The sequence below is a fragment of the Tachypleus tridentatus genome, chromosome 10 (genome assembly GCF_004210375.1).
Source record: "Tachypleus tridentatus isolate NWPU-2018 chromosome 10, ASM421037v1, whole genome shotgun sequence".
Lineage (NCBI taxonomy): Eukaryota > Metazoa > Arthropoda > Merostomata > Xiphosura > Limulidae > Tachypleus > Tachypleus tridentatus.
Window position 1 is genome coordinate 86894104 of NC_134834.1, and position 20266 is coordinate 86914369.

The 20266-nt window shown below is 34.1% G+C and overlaps 1 protein-coding gene across 1 annotated transcript; it reads right to left on the reverse strand.

The window, feature by feature from the left end:
- Positions 1-805: 805 nt before the first annotated feature.
- On the reverse strand, positions 806-19832 carry LOC143228392 (uncharacterized). Its single transcript, XM_076459656.1, has 10 exons — positions 19102-19832; positions 16388-16595; positions 12836-12942; positions 11533-11738; positions 10850-11021; positions 8816-8993; positions 7204-7301; positions 5668-5812; positions 4491-4739; positions 806-927 (listed from the first exon to the last, which is right to left on the reverse strand). Exons 1-10 carry the CDS (start codon positions 19240-19242, stop codon positions 806-808), a joined length of 1626 nt encoding a protein of 541 aa, XP_076315771.1. The 5' UTR covers positions 19243-19832.
- Positions 19833-20266: the final 434 nt, after the last annotated feature.

Below are 20266 nucleotides of genomic sequence, written 5' to 3' on the forward strand. Positions count from 1 at the left end.
TGTCAGGGTGTCAAGGGAGGAAGGATTAGATTTAAGATTTCAAGAATACTTTTCCCCATCTTTTGTTGGCAATTACAAATGGAGTGAGTAATACAGGGTGGAGACAATAAAGGTGTCATCATTTTTTACATTATTGAAGTTAAGGGAACTGTTTAATTGTGCGAGAAAGACGTTTAAAGTGAGTGAAGTACTTTCTATTAAAATAATAAGGAAGCAAGAAGAGAAGCACAAGTGGAAACTATGGGCCCTGTGAGGTATATCTAATTTATAACACAACATAATCTTTTGCGAAAATCTGGTACCTATTGGTCCGTCTCGACTGTCCCATCTTCTAAACAAAAACTTAAATAAATGAATTTTAAAAAACGTCTTAAAGCAAGTGATATATTTATGAAGCTTTTTATTAAACCCACTTAAATTTACTGTCTCTACAACATCCGAAGGCAACCACCCTGTGAGAAAAATGTAACTGTCTTATCTGAAAATGGCTCCTCCTACCCTGCCAAAATTATACTTGTGTCCCCTAGACCGTTCTCAATGTTCAATATGAAGAAAGATGATATATCAACACTATCGATTCCCTTTACAATCTTAAACACCACCAGTAGAGAACAATTAAAACAAAACAGTCATTTATTGAAAGTTAATGTTGATAAACATAAGATACATACAAGTATAATAGGTTCAATATATGAAGAAATAGCAAAGTATTTATTTTATTTTTGGCATAAGCTGTTCAGATTTGTTTCCTGTTATGTCTTGTCCATCTTATAGTACTTTCCGTATCACCAGTCAATGCTACGACTTAATTGTTCAGATGCTGAAAACGTTCTTTCAACATATTACGTTGCAACTTGCCCAAATCAGAACGTGGAATCTGACTTACAATTTCCACTCCTTTCAACTGTTTCTGTGGAGCTAAACGATCTGTTGAGATAGATGAAGCATTAACTATTCAGTTTCTGAGATATATCAACTGTTGGTTTTATAGCCAGTGGTTTTTGTAACTACTAACTATTGTTGCCATTGTTAGTAGCTTCTTGTAAGTAGTGCCATAATTAAAAATCTTTTTCAATTAGCAACTGTTGGTGTTATAGCTAGCACCCTTTTGTAATTAACAACTGTCGGTGTTATAGCTAGCAGCCTTTTGTAATCGACTACTATTGTCGTTAGAATTAGTAGCCCTTTTTTAACTAGAAATTATCGTTGTCGTGGCTAATTGCCTTTTATTATTAACAACTATAGTTGTTAAATATATATATATATATATATATTAGTAGCATTTTGCAATTAACAACTATTGTTGTCATGGTTATTAGTTATTTGTAACTTAACTACTAAAACTAACAATAATTGTTATTTTCGACTAAACGTGACTACCAACTATTATTGTTAGTGTTAATAGTTATTTGTAACTTAAAGTAACTACCAACTATTGTTCCTAATATAAAACTACTGCAAAAACTGCATCATTTATAAATAACATTCTCAATAAGTGAGTTTAATTTTGATCTTTAAGAAATTTTTAGATGAATTTTCAATATTCGTATTATAATCATTTCTGTTTAAAAATACTGATTTCTGTTCTTAATTTTGTGAACTAATTCAGAATAATAAAGTGAAAATGAATACGGTAGATTACTAGTACTTTTCTGATACAAATGTTCATTTTGTAATATGAATCAACTGGTATTACAGTATATAAATATGTTTCCATGAATAGCATGTAACTATTGGTTTGTTATTCATAAGCGCCAAGAAACATAATTACAGTGGTACCTCGGTTCTCGATCGACTCCCTAAACGAACAATTCGGTTTTCGAACATATTGTTTGAGTAAAAAAATATATCGGTTGTCGAACATAAACTCGGTTCCCGAACCAAGCTGTCGTGGCCCGAACGACCTTTCGACCATTTTCGGCCCACGCCAAGCTTGCCCAAAATATTTTACCCGCACCTGTCGCTCAGTCCACACCCCCGCTAAAATCTGCTGTGAAAGTTCTCGTTTTTCTTTTCTTTTTTCTAAATATTCTGATTAAATAAGCCACCATGGGGTCAAAGAAGGATAATGAAAGCAACAAACCAAAAAGAAACGTTGTCAGAGCTACAATAGAGGTGAAAAAAGATCTCGTGGCGAAGTATGAGAGTGGTGTCGTGTGTCTGAACTTGCTACACAGTTTGGTATGGCGAAGTCTACAGTCTGCACCATACTGAAAAATAAAGGAGTTATCAAAGGAGCTGATGTTGCAAAAGGAGTGGCAGTGCTTACGAAACAAAGATCACAAACAATGGAAGAGGTAGAAAAACTGTTGTTGATTTGGGTAAACGAAAAACAGTTAGCTGGTGCTAGCAATTCTTAGACCAAAGCAGTTGCATGCTGACCTCCTGAAAAACACCTTTGGAACGAGTACTGATACAAGTTATGCCTTTAAGGCTAGTTCGGGGTGGCATAGAGAAGTGGCATACATAGTGTGGTGAGACATGGGGGAGGGTGCCACTTCTAACAAAGACGCTGCTGATAAATTTGTTAGGGAATTTAAGGGCTATGTAGAAGCTGGGGGTTTTATTCCCGAACAAGTGTTCAACTGTGATAAGACAGACCTATTTTGGAAGAAACTGCCAAAGAGGACCTACATCACCAAGGAGAATAAGTCACTGCTAGGACACAAGCTAATGAAGGACAGGCTAACTCTATTGTTATGTAGTAATACAAGTGGGGACTTAAAACTTAAGCCTTTGCTTGTGTACCATTCTGAGAACCCGAGGGTTTTTAAGAAAAATAATGTCCTGAAAAGTAAGCTAAATGTCATATGGAGGGCTAATAGTAAAGCATGGGTAACCAGGAAATTTTTTATGGAGTGGGTCCATGAAGTGTTTGCCCCAAGTGTAAAGAATTATCTCACGGAAAAACAGTTGCCACTCAAGGCCCTTCTTGTGATGGACAATGTACCTGCTCACCCACCAGGCTTGGAGGACGGGTTGGTGGAGGAGTACAGTTTCATTACGGTGAAGCTCTTGTTCCCTAACACAACTCCTCTCATTCAGCCCATGGACCAGCAGGTCATGTCGAACTTTAAGAAACTCTACACCAAAGCACTATTTCAAAGGTGCTTTGAAGTGAACTCTGACACAAAGTTAACCCTCAGAGAGTTCTGAAAAAATCACTTTAATATCCTCCATTGCTTGAGGATCATAAACAAAGCCTGGAGGGAAGTGTCTTTGAGGACCATGAACTCAACCTGGAAGAAATTGTGACCAGACTCGGTAGCAGATAAAGGCTTTGAGGCTGAGCCTGGTGTCGAGAATATTGTCTCACTAGGCAAGTGTATGGGCTTGAATGTGAGAGGTGATGATGTGGAGGAGTAGGTGGAAGACCACAACACTGAGCTCACCAGGAAGAACTCCAAGACCTTCAGAAGGAGCAGCAACAAAAGTCAACTGAGGAAGTGTCTTCAGATGAGGAAGAGGGAAGAGAAGATGTTCCTAGTTCACTAATCAAGGAAATGTGTGGAAAATAGGGAGAGTTACAAAGTTTTGTGGAAAAATATCACCCTGACAAAGCTGTAGCAAACCGCAGCATAAACCTTTTAAATGACAATGCTATGTCTTACTTCAGAAACATTTCAAAATGCAGGCAGGAACAAACCTCATTAGACAAGTTTTTAGTGAGAAATAGGTCCAGTGAATCTCAAACAGGTTGTAGCGGTGCAAAGAGAAAGAACCCCAGAAGGAGAGTTACCTGACGTTTTTATGGAAGGTGACTCCCCTTCCAAACAATAACAACCCTCCTACTCTCCACGTTCCTCACCACCTTTCACTTACACCATCAGCTCTCCTCAGCACAGGTAAAGAGCAGTTAAATTTTCATTTATTGTTTTTTATTGTATTTATAGTTTTTGTGGTTAACATTATTGTAAGTATTATTATACAGGTATAAATAAGCAATATTTTTACTTAAAATGCTTCATAATGCGTAATTTTTGGAGATCTGTAACGGATTAAGTTCGAGAACAGAGGTACCACTGTATGGTGTGTCTATGCCCTGCCTACCAGGGGCACAGAAAAGCGATTTTTGGCGTCACAAGACTATAGACTTGCCGCTGAGTCATTGGAAAGTCGTGATTGATGTATGGCAAGTACACCAATGGTCTAACTATAGATGTATGTATACAGAATTACTTATTCCTCAGCCACATGCTTCAGAGCAACCGGTATGAAGACCAAATCATGCAGTGGATTTAAGCTCTGACTCAAAAGCTCTTTTAATGTTTTAAAAAAAAACATAAAACATAGTAACCATTATATTAATAAGATAACTCAAATGTTTATAGGGTCAGGAACAAACACGTTGTAGAAATTGGGAAAAAATAATATATAAATAAATATATCTAAAGATTTAGGCTAATAAAGAATAAATCCTGATATTTATAATCCATATGTAAGAACAAAAATACCTTAATGATATCATGAAACTGACGTAAAATCAATACCTGATGCGAAATGGATGATATCCTCTGGCGTTATATTAACACCAGGCTTAGTCACGACGAACCCATAAGGCACTTCTCCTAATGCCAAATCTGGAACACTAATTACAGCAGCGTCCTCTATAGCATGATGGCTTAATAACACAGACTCTATTTCAGTGGGAGAAACTTGATGGAATCCAGTCTTTATAATTTCTTTTATTCTGTCAGTAATGTAGAGGTTTCCCTCGATGTCATAGTAACCATAATCTCCTGTTATTAATAATTATGATTAATTATTTTACCTGTTAATATCTAACAAGTGAGTACAGTTAGTACAGGATTGTTTTAACATTGTAGGAAATTTAATGTCTGTTATAGGCTCTGTCATTTCAAGTTTTGAACTTGAAAATAAAATTTTATGTAAGAAGTTAGAATTAACAATGATACAAATTGACTAAATTCAGTGACTGTAATTTATCATTTAAACTGACGTGGAACAATGGAAGAACTTAGATAATTTTTAAAATAATTTATACGTGATACAAGTCTGTACTTCAACAGGCCGAACAACAACTGTATTCAGTACATTTTATATATTTTTGAAACACTTGGCTCGTTCTCTCAAATTATTTTTATTTATTTATTATTACTTTATTGCAGGTACTTATATAATAACAACAAAAATATTAAGTACTGTTGCATGTTATGATTTATTTCAGACGATCTTCCAGTTTATTATGTTACGTATTACGATTTCAAACGGATAGAAATTTGAATTTGAATTTAAAGGTTAATTAAACGTCTATATGTATCAAATTTAAGATATTTGCCAACAAGCTTGATACACATAATTTTCTTTCTCAACACCCATATATTTTAATATACAAATGAAAATACCGTTTATAATAACGGTTATTACGAATAATAAATTATATACAAAAAGTTTACAAACTTGCAAACAATACTGAGTTTTCTATCTGGTCTGTAACTAAATATATTATCGACGGTTCACGAGTAGCAAATTAATTCTATGTTGATTCAAAGTTATTACAATTCACTTGACTGTGAAGCTTGACAGCTGCTTCAATGAGCATACGTAAGTTACATGTATTTCTAAATATATATATTTAACTAAAATAAATATCAATATTAATATAAATATACAATCGTAAGTCCGTTACAGTACAAATAAAATTACCTGTTTTGTACCAACCATCCGGTGTGAACGCTTCTACTGAAGCTTTAGGGTTGTTTAGGTACATTTTCATTAACTGTTTACCACGTACAAGAAATTCTCCACTTTCATTAGCACCACAAGTGGCCCTTGTTATAACGTCTACAATCTATAAACAAAAAATCAATATTTCTTCATGAATTTGTTTATTCATCGTAACACGTAGTTTTAACAGGAAGAAAATGCTGAAGTATACATGGTGGTAGAAGCTACGGTTTTAGTAGTTCCCGTCTCCTCCGATAAGACTGATAAAGGACAATAAAAGCTGCTCTATCAAAACTTTTTAATTAAAGTCGTTTTTGAAAGAAACTTAAAACTTAACCTTCTTACAACAAACTCAAAGTGTTTGTTTGTTTGTTTGTTTCGAAATCTAACCTGTCTACACTTTGAGCCAAAGTTTATTTCCGCGCGCAGGGCTGAAGAGAAACAAAAGTTTCTGAGCTCCCCTGGTTGTCTCGCGAGTCTCTTATGGGTTTGTGAGATTCAAAACCTAAACAACTGCCAAGTAAGATTGGATTGGATAATGACAGTCAATCAATACTGTGGGAGGGACTGTTGGTGTAGGACACTACTGATTGTTTGTCTTCCCTCTGGTTAGAAGTTCGAAATTAGTGACAAAGAGCTTTAATAACGTCGCCAAAAATATAAAATATATGACAATCTTTCCCATCCTTTAAAATTAAACGGTTTTAATTTCCCCAACACTTCTCTTTCCGTCTATGAAGCATCAGAGCACATTATCTAAGTTTAAGCTTCAGGTAACAAACCTGACCTTTAAAGTTATCTGAATCATAGGTCTTTTTTTAAACAATACATATTTTAGTTTAAACTACATTGACATGTGATACTACTTACATTTTTTTCTGTTATTGTTGTTTTAATATGAAAAGGTAAAAATTCAAGAAGCTTGAGTATTGTTGTTTTTATATCAACAACGCTGAGTTCACCTCTCCCTAAGTGACTTTTCGTATTGTAAATTAATTTCATAGAAAAACACACAAACTTCATTTTAATAACCTTTCTTTTTATAGGGCCCGTCATGGCCAAGCGTGTTAAGGCGTTCAACTCGTAATCCGAGGGTCGCGGGTTCGAATCGAGTCGCACAAAACATGCTCGCCCTCCCAGCCGATGGGGCGTTATAATGTTACGGCCAATCCCACTATTCGTTGTTAAAAGAGTAGCCCAAGAGTTGGCGGTGGGTGGTGATGACTAGCTGCCTTCTCTCTAGTCTTGCACTGCTAAATTAGGGACGGTTAGCGCAGATAGCCCTCGAGCAGCTTTGCGCGAAATTCAAAAATTCATATTCAACAAAATTCAAATTCTTTTTATGGCAATCGTCTAGTAGCTGCTAGAAATATTAAAGGAACAATGAAAACTAACAGTCATTGAATTAACTTAATTAATGTGTATTTATCGGGGAGCGTTTGTTTCTTTTTTAAATAAATAAAGGAAATAAAGGAAAACGTTAACACCTCAAATAGATTATTTCAAAATACCAACCTTTAACTCCATGGATGGATACAATGTTCCAACAGAATTCGGTAGAGTTTTTCCTTTTTCCGGACAAGAAACAAAAAACGTTTCGCTGAGACCGTACACTAACAAAGATGAAATAAAATTATGTTTCCTAAACAATGAAAATCATAACAAACGTTTAATAAACGATTTTCCTTAAACTTTGACAATTAAATAAAAGGGAATATATTTAAAGAAGTGTGATTATACCTTAATTCTACTTTTGAGAATTTGCTTTCAAGTATTTATAAACAAAAGAAACTTCTTCAACCATAGGGTTTGTCGAAGGAGAACATTTTTATATTTTTCGAAACAGAGTGCCTTCTGCAGGCTTGTTTTATATATATTTTGATTCTGACATAAGGTCTTATATAAAGCATTGTTCTACTTCTAATGGCTCGCAGATGAAAACAAAACAAAATATGAAATAATATGTCTACCACAGTATACCAACCCTATCAAGAGTTGAAAACAGATTTTATCCAAGTACCAAATATCATCTCTAAGTGGCACAGCGGTAAATCTGGAGTCTTATTTTGGTATAAAGCGAGTTTCGATACTCGTGGTAAGTAGAACGCAGATGACCCTTTTGTAGTTTTGTACTTAAAAACAACATATGGAATATGATGGATACAGTAGTGGTAGAGGAACGTTTTTATATTATCACATGCATAAACAAGAACTATTCTGGTGTTAACCAGTTCCAGTAAGTGAATTGTAATTTTTTAACAATTTTATTTAAATCATTTACAAATCATGATTAGAGTATTAATTAATAGCATATTATTATTATTAAGAAGAAATATGTATTCATATTATTAATATCTTAATTTGAATTAATTTTAAAACCTTCTAAAAAAAACCGATGAACTAGTAGGCCCGAAGCAGATGAAGTAATAACAGCAGAAAACTATATCAATAGTTGTATGAATTTATAAGAGAAAGTGTGGTATACGAATCTATCATGCATTTTTATTTTCTTTTTTTATTACATCATTTATTCTGAACTTATTTTTACTCGATATATGTTCCACATAATACAGGGCCAAGAAAGCCGTTCAGTTCAGTTCAGTTCATTCTAGTTGCATTTGTTATCCTCACAACTGTTCGTGACGGTCCATCCCACTATTCGTTGGTAAAAGAGTAGCCCAAGAGTTGGCGGTGGGTGGTGATGACTAGCTGCCTTCCCTCTAGTCTTACACTGGTAAATTAGGGACGGCTAGCACAGATAACCCTCGAGTAGCTTTGTGCGAAATTCAAAAACAAACAAACAAACACAACTGTTCTGTTCATGAATATCTGTTACTATCCTACTACATATTTTCCAAGGATATCATCAGCAGTATTCCATAATGTTACAGATATTAATGTTTTATGCAAAAACATAGTGCTAATGTACTCTACTAGTTCGTAACGTACTATGTAAACCATAGTTCTGATGTACTAGACAGAAATACGTTACGTAAAGCATGATTCTAATGTACCACGTAGTAATGCATTGTGCAAAGTATGATCCTAATGTACCAGAGAGTAACGTGATATTTAAAGCGTAATCTTAATATACTAAAGTGAATAGATAGCAACGAAAATATTTTACACTGTCTCACAGAACGCAAGAAAGGCAAGGTTTTCATGAGAACTTCTTCGTTGGCTTCATGACGAAGATTAGCTCCAGTTGTCAGTATGTCCTTCACACTGGTAAGGTCGTACTGTTGTGCTTTTGGATCATTCAGAAGGAAGTAGACCACAGAAACGGCCGCTAAAACGATGGACACCTGATGATGAAAGTAAAAAGCTTGTTTAATGACTAAAATATCCAGATGATTTGGGGATACTTTCCAGCACACGATAATTAAACCAGTTATTTTAATACATTCACAACCATCTCGATTATTGCACCAGTTTTTTTTAATCACATAAACATAACATAAGGAATATTGTACCATTTTTTTTCACGTAAATAAAGTCACTGTCATAGTTTTTGTACCACCTCTTTTACGTACCTAATGTTTCAACATGGTTATCGTACCAGTTCTTCTTAAGTGCAAGAACTTACCATCACGGTTATTGTACCAAATATCCAAAGTATATAAAGTGTACAACGATGATTACTGCTATAAACTCATTGTTAAGTTAAAGTACTGAAACTAACCCTACTAATGTATAAAGGCTACCTGTTCTGAATGAAACTGCCTCTCAGAAAAGTTCAGACATATTAGGACAGTCAGTAAATCACATTAAAAAATGACAAGATTCAATCACTTTCGACACGTTGACCTTTCTTCAGACAGACCATTTTATAGATTGAAACACAACTATTTTGGTTTCGAATTTCGCGCAAAGCTACTCGAGGGCTATCTGCACTAGCCGTCCCTAACTTAACAGTGTAAGACTAGAGGGAACAGTGGTAATGACTAGCTGCCCTCCTTCTAGTCTTACACTGTTAAGTTAGGGACGGCTAGCACAGATAGCCCTCGAGTAGCTTTGTGCGAAATTCCAAAACAAACAAACAAATATCAACTGTCCTTGAGACAAAATTTCGCAGGTTCTTCTTGTTTAATTAACTTGTCATCACATTGGGGCTAAATCACAAGGTCCGGAGGTCTGTAGGCTATTTTATAATTCTTGTATCTTTAGTTGACCCACTTAGACGTAATAAATGACAAGTATATGTTGAAAGGATTGTAAGAGTTTTTCCTTCTGTAAGCAACGTTTACTCTTAACTGTACCTTTATCTTATACGGCTGAAAACTAAGCTGTCGTTTATCAATGTTTTTTTGTTTTTTTATATATTTCTCCGTGTTATAACAAATCATGTAGATCAGAATTTCAAACTGATTTCACATGTTTATCTGAAACATAGAATTTGTTTTCATTAAAAAAAAAACCCTGTTATTATGTATGTATTCTGAATTCATTTAATTTATTTAATAGTTAAGTACAATAAACATAAAGAACTCCTTCTGGTAATACTAAAGTAAAATGTATATATCCCTGATGTGATTGTAAAGTAAAATGTTCATAACGAACTCTTTCAACTAGTAGTAGTAGTAACAACGTAATATGTACATAACAACGTCCTTCATGTAAGAGTAAAGAACAATATACCTAAAGAAGTCCTTGATGTATTAGTTTTGAATTTTGCGCAAAACTACACGAGGGTAATCTGCACTAGCCGTCCCTAATTTAGCAGTGTAAAACTAGAGAAAGGCAGCTAGTCATTACCATCCCCCGCCAACTCTTGGGATACTCTTTAATCAACAAATAGTGGGATTGACCGTCACGTTATAACGTTCCCAGGCGAGCATGTTTTGTGGAGATTCGAATCCGCGACCCTCAGATTACGAGTCGAGTGCCTTAACCACCTAGTATGCCGGGCTAGTGTGAAAAGTACTTTGACTTAAAACTGTGTTCTGTGATAAATAAATAGTTGTTGTACATATCACAGTATAGACAAATATTTGTTTTAAGATTAACATATTACAAACCAGCATAAGTAATAGTTTCTTTATGATGCTTTTGTTTGTACTCCGGATGACAAAAGTGTGCTTAAAATATATATATTACATCACACTCAGCATGCAAGAAGTCAGACTGAATGATGTTTTGAACGTTCTTATTCTAGCTTCACCTTATGACGTGGTATGACTTCCAAAAACAAGTCTGAATCATAAAATGGTACGTTGATGACTGTCAGTCCTTGTAGCATACAGACAAACAGAAACATCAAGCCAGCCGCATGGCAGAATGGATACATGCCTAGAACAATTTCATCACGAGGGTATTTCCAAATATTTGGATCCCTGGAAGAAAAAACCCTTAAATGCTAAATATTATATATACTAACGGATGACCTCATAGTATTTATAAGATTATGTTATCTAGTACCCAGATTCTTTAAAAAGTGGTTGAGTAGGCTCAAACTAGAGGATATGGGTTACTTTCTAAAATATGTCAAATAATACACGAGATACAATAAATACAAACATTTTGAGTTTTTTTCACAATATTCTCTCACGTACTTACCTTACTATAACGTCTTTTTTAAATCTATATTGACAAATATATTCATAGTCTTTTGTTTAAAAGAAATTGTGCTATTTTTGTTAAACATAACTGCATTCCTTATGACTGTCTAACTTAAACGAAATACATATATTTGGTTGTCATGTAATAAACTAAACAAAAGTTTAAATACATTTCATCAATATAATTATCATAATTAAATAAAATTATTTTTAAACGAGTACATTTTTGTACATTTTATCTTCTTCTTTTTTGTTTGTTTTTCCATTTTTTAACAAAACAACTAACATCGTGTGAAGTATTGTTGCCAGACAACTAAAATGAGTATGGACAATAGCTTTCGGTAAGCCAGTAGTTCCACTTGAAAATGGTAACAGGAATGGTGTATCTTTAGGGTCAACCTTGGGAGGGCCCCTAAAGGCAGATCCATCATCTTCTTCAACAAGTTCCCTAAAGGATGGACAATCTTTGGTTTTCTCAAACACCAGTATCTCCTGCCCAATTAAACAGGGAGAGCAAGTAAACTACTGAAACAAAGTTAAATACCAACACTTTCCAACAACAAGTAAATTTATTATTATTACATACATAGAGAGATGTGCTAAGTGCTTTTAGACAACAGAATAAGAGTTTATATATATACATAAATATATAAATGTGTCTTTGACAACATTGAGTTGGTATACCATCTGAAGACTACGTTTTTCTACAATTACAATTTCATGAAACTTCCTTTTCGGTTTAAGAAAACATAAACTATTAAGGTAATTTCACCTGACATTTCAATGTTTTTAGCAACACTCACTTCATTTAATTTTAGTTATAAGTAATTATAATGATAAGGCTTCTGCTTCTCTAACCTGTAACTAACTTGTATATTGACTATTCATCAGCTTGTCACGCTGTGGAACGAAAGTCCAAGGTTTTACATCTTAGGCTTAATGACCTTATTATACTTAAAGTGGCGTCACTTGAACAAAACAACTTAAATTTTAAATGGCATATAACCAAGATTAGTGTTTGACTACATTAATTATTGTAAGGGAAACCGTTACGTTGATAATTTTGTAGAACAGTGAAAATATTGGCTATTTCCAATTTGATTATCAAAACATTTTCTACTGAGAGAGCAGCCATATTGGATGACAACAGTTGATCGCCTTCTACGCCTATAATAAAAGTGGAACATTATTGGTAGCGTTCTGAATGGGTAGTATAAATATATCTAGGCCAATTAGAAACTATCATCATAGGTCATCCTATAATACTGTGTCCATAAAGGTGAATCAGCTTCGGTTTGAAGTTCATCTGCCATTTTTAATGAAAAAGACGTCTTTCTAACCACTATACTACTATCATTTTATTTTGCAATATGAAATTGTTGCAAATTTTTAAAGTTAGAAAAATCATAGCTTATCTACATGTGGATATGCTGATAAACCTGTTGTATTTACGCATCATATGATGTAGGTAAGGACAGTTTGGCCATTCTTTATTTCGTTTGTTACACATAGAAAGTAATAAAAAATGTATCTAAAAATCAACACACAGTGTGCTTTCTGTCCATAAATATTCCAAGTGAAAAATTTACCCGAAAGTTCGGAAGATGTTTCGTTGCTTCTCGAGCCTTTTCCAGGTTTTCCCTCTCAATTAACAAATAAGTTGCACCAGCCTTCTCTAGTCTGTACTGTAGTTCTCCTTACGTCCACAAGGAAATGTAGAGCCATAAAAAATTAAATTAAGCTATGCTGCCTTTATGTCGAAATTAATAGTGGTAAAAAAATTTACTGTAATTTTAAGATAGCAAAATGTAGACATTTTCTCGTATATGTATATATATATAAATAAACTACAATTAAAGGTTTCTTTTCAAGATGAATATATATAACAAAACGTAAAACCTTTCTTTCTTACAGTTTCTTATTTTACTAGTTTCGTAGCATCACAGCGTACTGTACGGTATTAAGACTATAATAATAGAAGAAAAAAATAAACCCTTTTAGAACATAATTAAAAATTATGTTTAAAGTTAAAACATAAGTTTAAACTTTTTAAGTTTAAATATTTCAATATTTAAGTTAAATATTTGGGAGATAGAGCATTTTTACAGTAACTTGACATATATAAAAATTTTGCCAACAAACTACGTTCTGACCTTCTTTTATCTCTAAGTGTTCTTACAACAACGTGCTTTTATGCAAAGTTGGTAAAACTTTCCCAGTTACTTTTGACTCAAAATAAATTTGTTTTTTTTCCTCATTAAGTAAACCTACAAAACACGTGTAACTTTGCGAGAAATTCAACTAACTAACAAGCTTTAATAGACATATGTTCTTAGTAAATACCATTATTAAGGTGTTCTGACGTCATATTCTTACAATGACTGTTTTCTATTACAATCAAAATACTATCCTTACCAGTTATTTATTTTTATAATTCTATCTCCTCTCCCTATTTTATTTAAAGCTTTCCTTTGTTTTTTTATAAAGAATATATTTTTCTCCATATAAGAAAGTTATCAATTTTTGCAATCTTGTTACAAGTCAAAACGGGCCTAATTCACAATTCATTTATCCCAGCGTATCAAAAGTTTGTTGCTGAATTTCGCGCAAAGCTACACAAGGGTTATCTGCGCTAACTGTCCTAAATTTAGCAGTGAAATAGTAGAAGGAAGGCAACTATTCATTCATCCCAACTGCCAACCTTTAGGCTACTGTTTTGCCAGCAAATAGTGCGATGCACTGTCACATTATATCACTTCCACGGTTGAAAAAGCGAGCATGTTTGGTGTGATATTTGATGCGACTCTCGAATTACGAGACGAGCGCCCTAAACACCTATCCAGGTCAAAACGTACCTTCGTCTGTATACGCTATAACCTAGATAATATCCATATTCACATACTACATTAAAAGTTTTGTATGGGAGAATGTGATCATTATATCTGAAATAGAACAACACTGTAACCTACATACTAGTTTGAACGTACAACTCAATTTTTCTAAAGGGTATATTCGATGACAAAGCTTACTTAAATGATTTCTGATCATTTTCTGTAGGTGCTGTAGCATGGCATGGTGTCTCTCCTGTTTTTTTGTTCTCGTGACATTCGGCACGTGCTACCTATATAACCGTATAATTTGGCTTAGTGTTGAAATCATATTTTAAGTTATAAAGTTTGAAAATCTTGTTTCAAAACTCTGGTTTTTAAAACATTAGAGACATTTCCTTTTGTCTCAGAGTTTCCCTTTTTTATTCCTTATCTCAAAAGCCATCATTTGGGCTCACGGCACGGAATATGTTGATGGATTGTCTCACTATAATAAGATATCTTGTCTTCTCAATGATTGTCCTGACCTTGTCATCCTTTGGGAGTTATAATATTATCTGCCATTGTGACATCAAGAGATATAGTCGGACTATCCGCTAGTGACTGAATGCCATAATTACTTCTCCAAGGACTCCAAGAAGAGCAACTAGAGACCCCAGAACAAGTGTAGGCACTCCTTCACATGCAGCAAGGTAAATCATGATTAATACAGTTTCACCGCCTTTGGACAGGTGTTCGTAATTTGTGGTTCTTATATAAGCAGTTAGAAGTAAAGACCTGGCTTACCATTATAATCAACCAATGAAATGCGGTTTTCGTTCTGTTTCATTTAAGGGCATACATGGCTTTGAGGCGGTAAATTCTCCACACTCCTCCTAATCTAAGGCTAGACATCATCAAGATAAACACATGTATTAATATTAAATGGTTATTTTACTGACTCCATTTGAGTCGAGGTAGTAAGTACTGTCATCACTTCGCAGGATAAATACAAGCAGGGAATGGTTGGTTTTCCTTTACAGTGAGTAGCTATGAATATTGGTGTGTTTTTCCTAAAATCAGAACAGAGTAATTGATACGTGCTTGTCATTTTCGGTTACTTCATTAATCTGTCAAATTTTATTATTGGTTAATACTTTAGGACAATCCATATCTCTTGTGTTGCTATAAAACTGAAAAGATCAATATGGTAAACCTGAATAATTTTTCGCAATGTATTAGCGAGTTGATTTTAACAGCAAGCTAGTCTCTGGGATATGCAACGTTCTCGATAGGGTGAAGAAGCATAGTTTACTTCATTACTCCAATCTGATGGTTTGACGTTGGTACAAACTGTCATTCAGATACTTGCAGAGTTTGTTAATACCAACAAACAGATGAACACTTGCAAAATGTCGTGATAACGTAATACGTGTCAAAGCAAAGATCAACTGACAGGATGATCCATTGACATAGTAGATACAGCAAATATTTCTATTATGTAAGCATATGGACAGCATAAAAATGTGACATTGTTATATACCAAACTTTCATTTGCAGGCTTGACTATGAATCATTGGTTGAGATTAATTGGTCAGAGGATGATAAAATATTGTTTCATCTCAGCTGATGACAAGGAAGATACCGAAAGTACTGATTTTGCTGTTTGGGAAGAATTTAAAGTGGAAGCACTGGTTCTCTCCAGTGATTCCCTAATTGTTATGGTATGGGTTAGCTGCCAGACCATCAGCTAGAACTGTCATTTCGTTTAACAATGAATTAGTGAAAGAAACACACATTTCGTATATTCTGAGCTACCAGTTGTTTTCACCATATAATATATGCACTACACTGTGCATTTTCCACTTGATCATAACAAAGTTAAGACATTTTTTTGATTGCAAGATAATGGTATAAAAAGGGGCCAAGCCTATAAAAAGGCCTCTTAAGCTTTACCTAACAGTTAAATTCACTCCTGGTTGCTATGCTCTCGTCAAGACAGTTAAGTGACAGAGCAATGTGTTTTCTGAGTACAGATTGTTAAATTTGGTTATTGCGAATTTGAGAGAAATATTTTTTATTTCACTTTTCTGTAACCATTACTAAAGCACATGAATTGACTCTTATAGAGTGATGCAGTACATGTATGGTTCTACTATTGATATAGGCGAGTTATAAGACTTTAGTGACAGCAGTGTAATTAATCTTGACTGAAACCGTTGTTGATGAAAGTCTTAGTTGGGCTGAATTCTGTTTGTGTTTATGTTCTAAGAAAATCAGTACCCGCTATCTTATTATTAGTCTTATGTAGTTGTATAAAGTAGTTTTAAATACCTTTTGTATCCATGGGTTTTCCTAGAGTTATGGTGGCTCCTGCATTCATTATTCCTAATACTGCCGCTGGAAAATCCACGTTATTAGAACAACAAAGGCAAAATACGTCTCCAAGCTTTAAGCCTCGTCGTATGAGAGCGCTGGCGAACCGGTTTCCGTACAAAAGCACTTCTTTAATGGTGATAGAACGAGAATTGTCATGTGCTATCTACAGAAGAAAAGCTTTGTTCACTAATTTTGAGTCAGGCAAAAACAGATTAAAATGTGAAAACAACAATTTATTATCTCTCGTTTCATAAATAAATTATTATACACGAAAGAAACGTGTTACACCATCAATAAATAAGTAAGATGATGTTAGAGAATAAACGATTAAAACACTTTTACTGGAAGTGTTCGTTACATATTGCTTGATATTTGCATTAAATCAAAATTTAAAAGTAACACTCCTTTTAACTGCTGAATAATGAAGAGTTAATTAATTGTAAAATGTATGTTGAAACCAAAGGAATCCAAACACCTTGTAAAATGCGCAAACTCCTTGAAGTGCAATGGAAGATGACTAAAAAAGGATCAGCAAAGAATTAGGTTTTAAATGTTCCATCACCCACCTTCGTGCTGTATTCTTTTCATCAACCTATTCAAAATTACACAGAATATATATTCTTTTTGATTCAAGATTAGTGTGAAATTAATAAATTCGACAGAGGCCTAATCCATCATTGGTCATTACATCATTAGACTAATTATATGTAATGTAGTGTTAACATTACAATTTATCGTCATTGTTTGAAGAGTTGTTATTTGTCATCTCTGTGTGAAAGAGCTTTGCAGGACTAAAAGTGTCTTGCACTAAATTCTTAACTAATGCATCGTTTTTATTCAAAACATTTTTTCATTGTTGTTTTTTGCTAAAATTTAGGGATAGCTAAGAATGTTTTGAAAACAAGGTGTGGGAGAACATTGAAGAATGCTAAAACTCCTCAGCATTTGTTTCATGTTAAACGAACATATTTTGTTTCATCTCAAGTTTCAATATTTTATTTTATTTAGTACATGTACCAGTTTAATACTAAGCGGTATCTATGAAACGCGACTAAACTGTCATAATCTTAGAAACATACTGTAATGAGTCATTTTTTTTTAGTGACTCGGCATGGCCAGTAGGTTAGAGAGCTCGACTCGTTATCTGAGAGTCGCAGCTTCTAATCCCCGTCACAACAGACATGTTTGCTCTTTCAGCCGTGACAGTCAATCCCACTATTCGTTGATAAAAGAGCAGCCCAAGAGGTGGCGGTGACTAGCTATCTTCCCTCTAGTCTTATGTCCCTAAATTATAGAAGGCTAACGCAGACAGTCCTCGTGTAGCTTTGCGCGAAATTAAAAAGCAACAAACGTTTATGACGTCACATACGCCTTCAAATTGGATGATGTTTTCTAAGTATGCATGAGTTAATACCTTGTGCAGTGTATTGACCAGTGGCAAGTTTTGTGGATAGTTAATCCAAGCTGCAAAGGATGTTTGTTTCTTTTCTTTGTTTTTGAATTTCGCGCAAAGCTACACGAGAGCTATCTGCGCTAGCCGTCCCTAATTTAGCAGTGTAAGACTAGAGGGAAGGCAGCAAGTCATCACCACCCACCGCCAACTCTTGGACTACTCTTTTACCAACGAATAGTGGTATTGACCATCACATTATAACGCTTTTACGGCTGAAAGAGCGAGCATGTTTGGTGTGAAGGGGATTCAAACCCGTGACACTCACATTACGAGTCGAGTGCCTTAACCACCTGGCCATGCCAAGCCAAAGATGGTGCTATAACATAATTATATATATTCATTGTATTCTTTCAATATGGAAAGTGTCTAAATATATATATATTGAGAACAAGATAAAATATTTAGCAGTATCTTTCTTTGACAAGAAGGCACTGTTAAATATTGTGGTAGCTTCTGCATTCATTATTCCAAATATTGCTGCAGGAAGATCCACATTATTAGAAGAACAAAGGCAAAATACATCTCCAAGCTTCTAAACTACTCGTATGAGAGCGTACAGTTATCACATCTTATGTAGAGAAGAAAATTATTTTTTTTCACTGATTTTCAATCAGGCAAAAACAGATTAAACAATGAAAACTGTTTATTATCTTTTGTTTCATGAATAAATTACAATAGACGAATGAAACACATTACTTTATCAAAAATTTTAAAAAATGAGATTATATAATAAAAGTTTGAAATAGTGCTCAGTAAAATAGTTTTACTGAAAGTTTTTGTTATGCATGCAATTTTTACTACAAATTCCTTAGTTGAACGTCATACCAGATGGGATTTAGTGGTTAGCACGTAACTCTAAATCGGAATGTCCATGTTTTGTGTCGTAATCTGCAGTTTTATGGGATTCACACTTTTAGTTATGGTAGAGTTAAAACTATGACAGTCGATAATCGCGTATGTGGCGGAGGTATTTCTCCCATCCTTAGTTAACATCTCAATAATTAAAGCTGGCTATGTCGGAGCCATGGTGTCTTTTAACTTGACCGATTAACACTACTCAGGATATAAATAACAAACTAATGATGTAGGTCAGTTAAGACTCTCGTTAAGCATCAAGTTTAAAAGATTATTACATTAAATCACATTATTGTAACACTTTAAGCTACGTTATAAAAGTTTCAAATTTTAGCATTAACTAAATACTATAAAACCTTACCATTAGATATTTGTCAGTCTGGTTCTCTAAGGTTGTGCAAATAAATTCAGGTAAGGAGACATCAGGAATGTCTACAGTAGTTTGAGAACGAAGGATCTTTTCGTTCAAAGATCTAGTATTAGAAGTTGTGGTATCAGACATCTTGACTTCGTTTGAAAGGTACAACGTTGAAACTAACTTAATATTCGCTGTTTGGGATTATTCAGAGCCAACCCTAACCTGAAGTTCACTCCTTTGTAATACTCAAAGATAATTTCGATCTTCACTGTTTATGAAGGAACCCAGTTTTCGATTAAGAGAGCTATTTTTAGTTCAGATGTTTCAGTAAACACCGGGTGTATGTTTTCACTAAACTTTTAATCAAACAAAAAACCACCACAAAATCAAAAATTTGATAAAACGTCAGCTGTACAGCGCGTTGCATAGAGAGTTTTTAAGCCCCAAAATATACATATTTCGATTATATATATCGACAGACAACTGAGAAGTGTTTCTTTGGGAACACACTCTATCAGTAAGGTCAAAGGTGGAAAAGTTTGTTTATCCACGTATCATAAGATTGCTACTTCAACACTCATCGCTGCGTGTAAATGGACGAAAGAAAGTACTCTGAAAACAATTGGAACCAATTTAATTATTGTTTCAGAGTGAAATGTTAAAAATGAAAGTAGGTGTTAAACTGAAATAGCTGTATAGTGATTTTAGCAATACCTAATATATATATATATAAATAGAAAGAATAAACGAAGATAAAAAGTCTGATGCAAATTAGAAGTCAATAATGTTGTGACGCAACCGTATGAACATTAAGAGTTAAAAAAAAAGAAATTAGTGATTAGTATACAAATATTTCACCAGAACTTTATAAACATGTTTTCTATGTTACAATTCTGTATAAAACTAATTTTAATTCCTCGAAAATAAATAATTCGAAAGCGGGTAAATTGTAAGTGTATTTTCAAAGGAAAATGTAAGTTGTCCATTTTTATAACATTAATTGCTTGTCTTAAGTTTCCTATTTCTTGTAGCTAACACTGTGTGTAGATAGTTTCGTAGAAATAAAGCAGTGGGTGGTTAGTTTTGTATAGCTAAAGCATCGAGTAGTTATAGTTTTTTGCCGGTAATGATTACTTTAGTTTTACTGAAAATCTACCAGGTCCGTCAT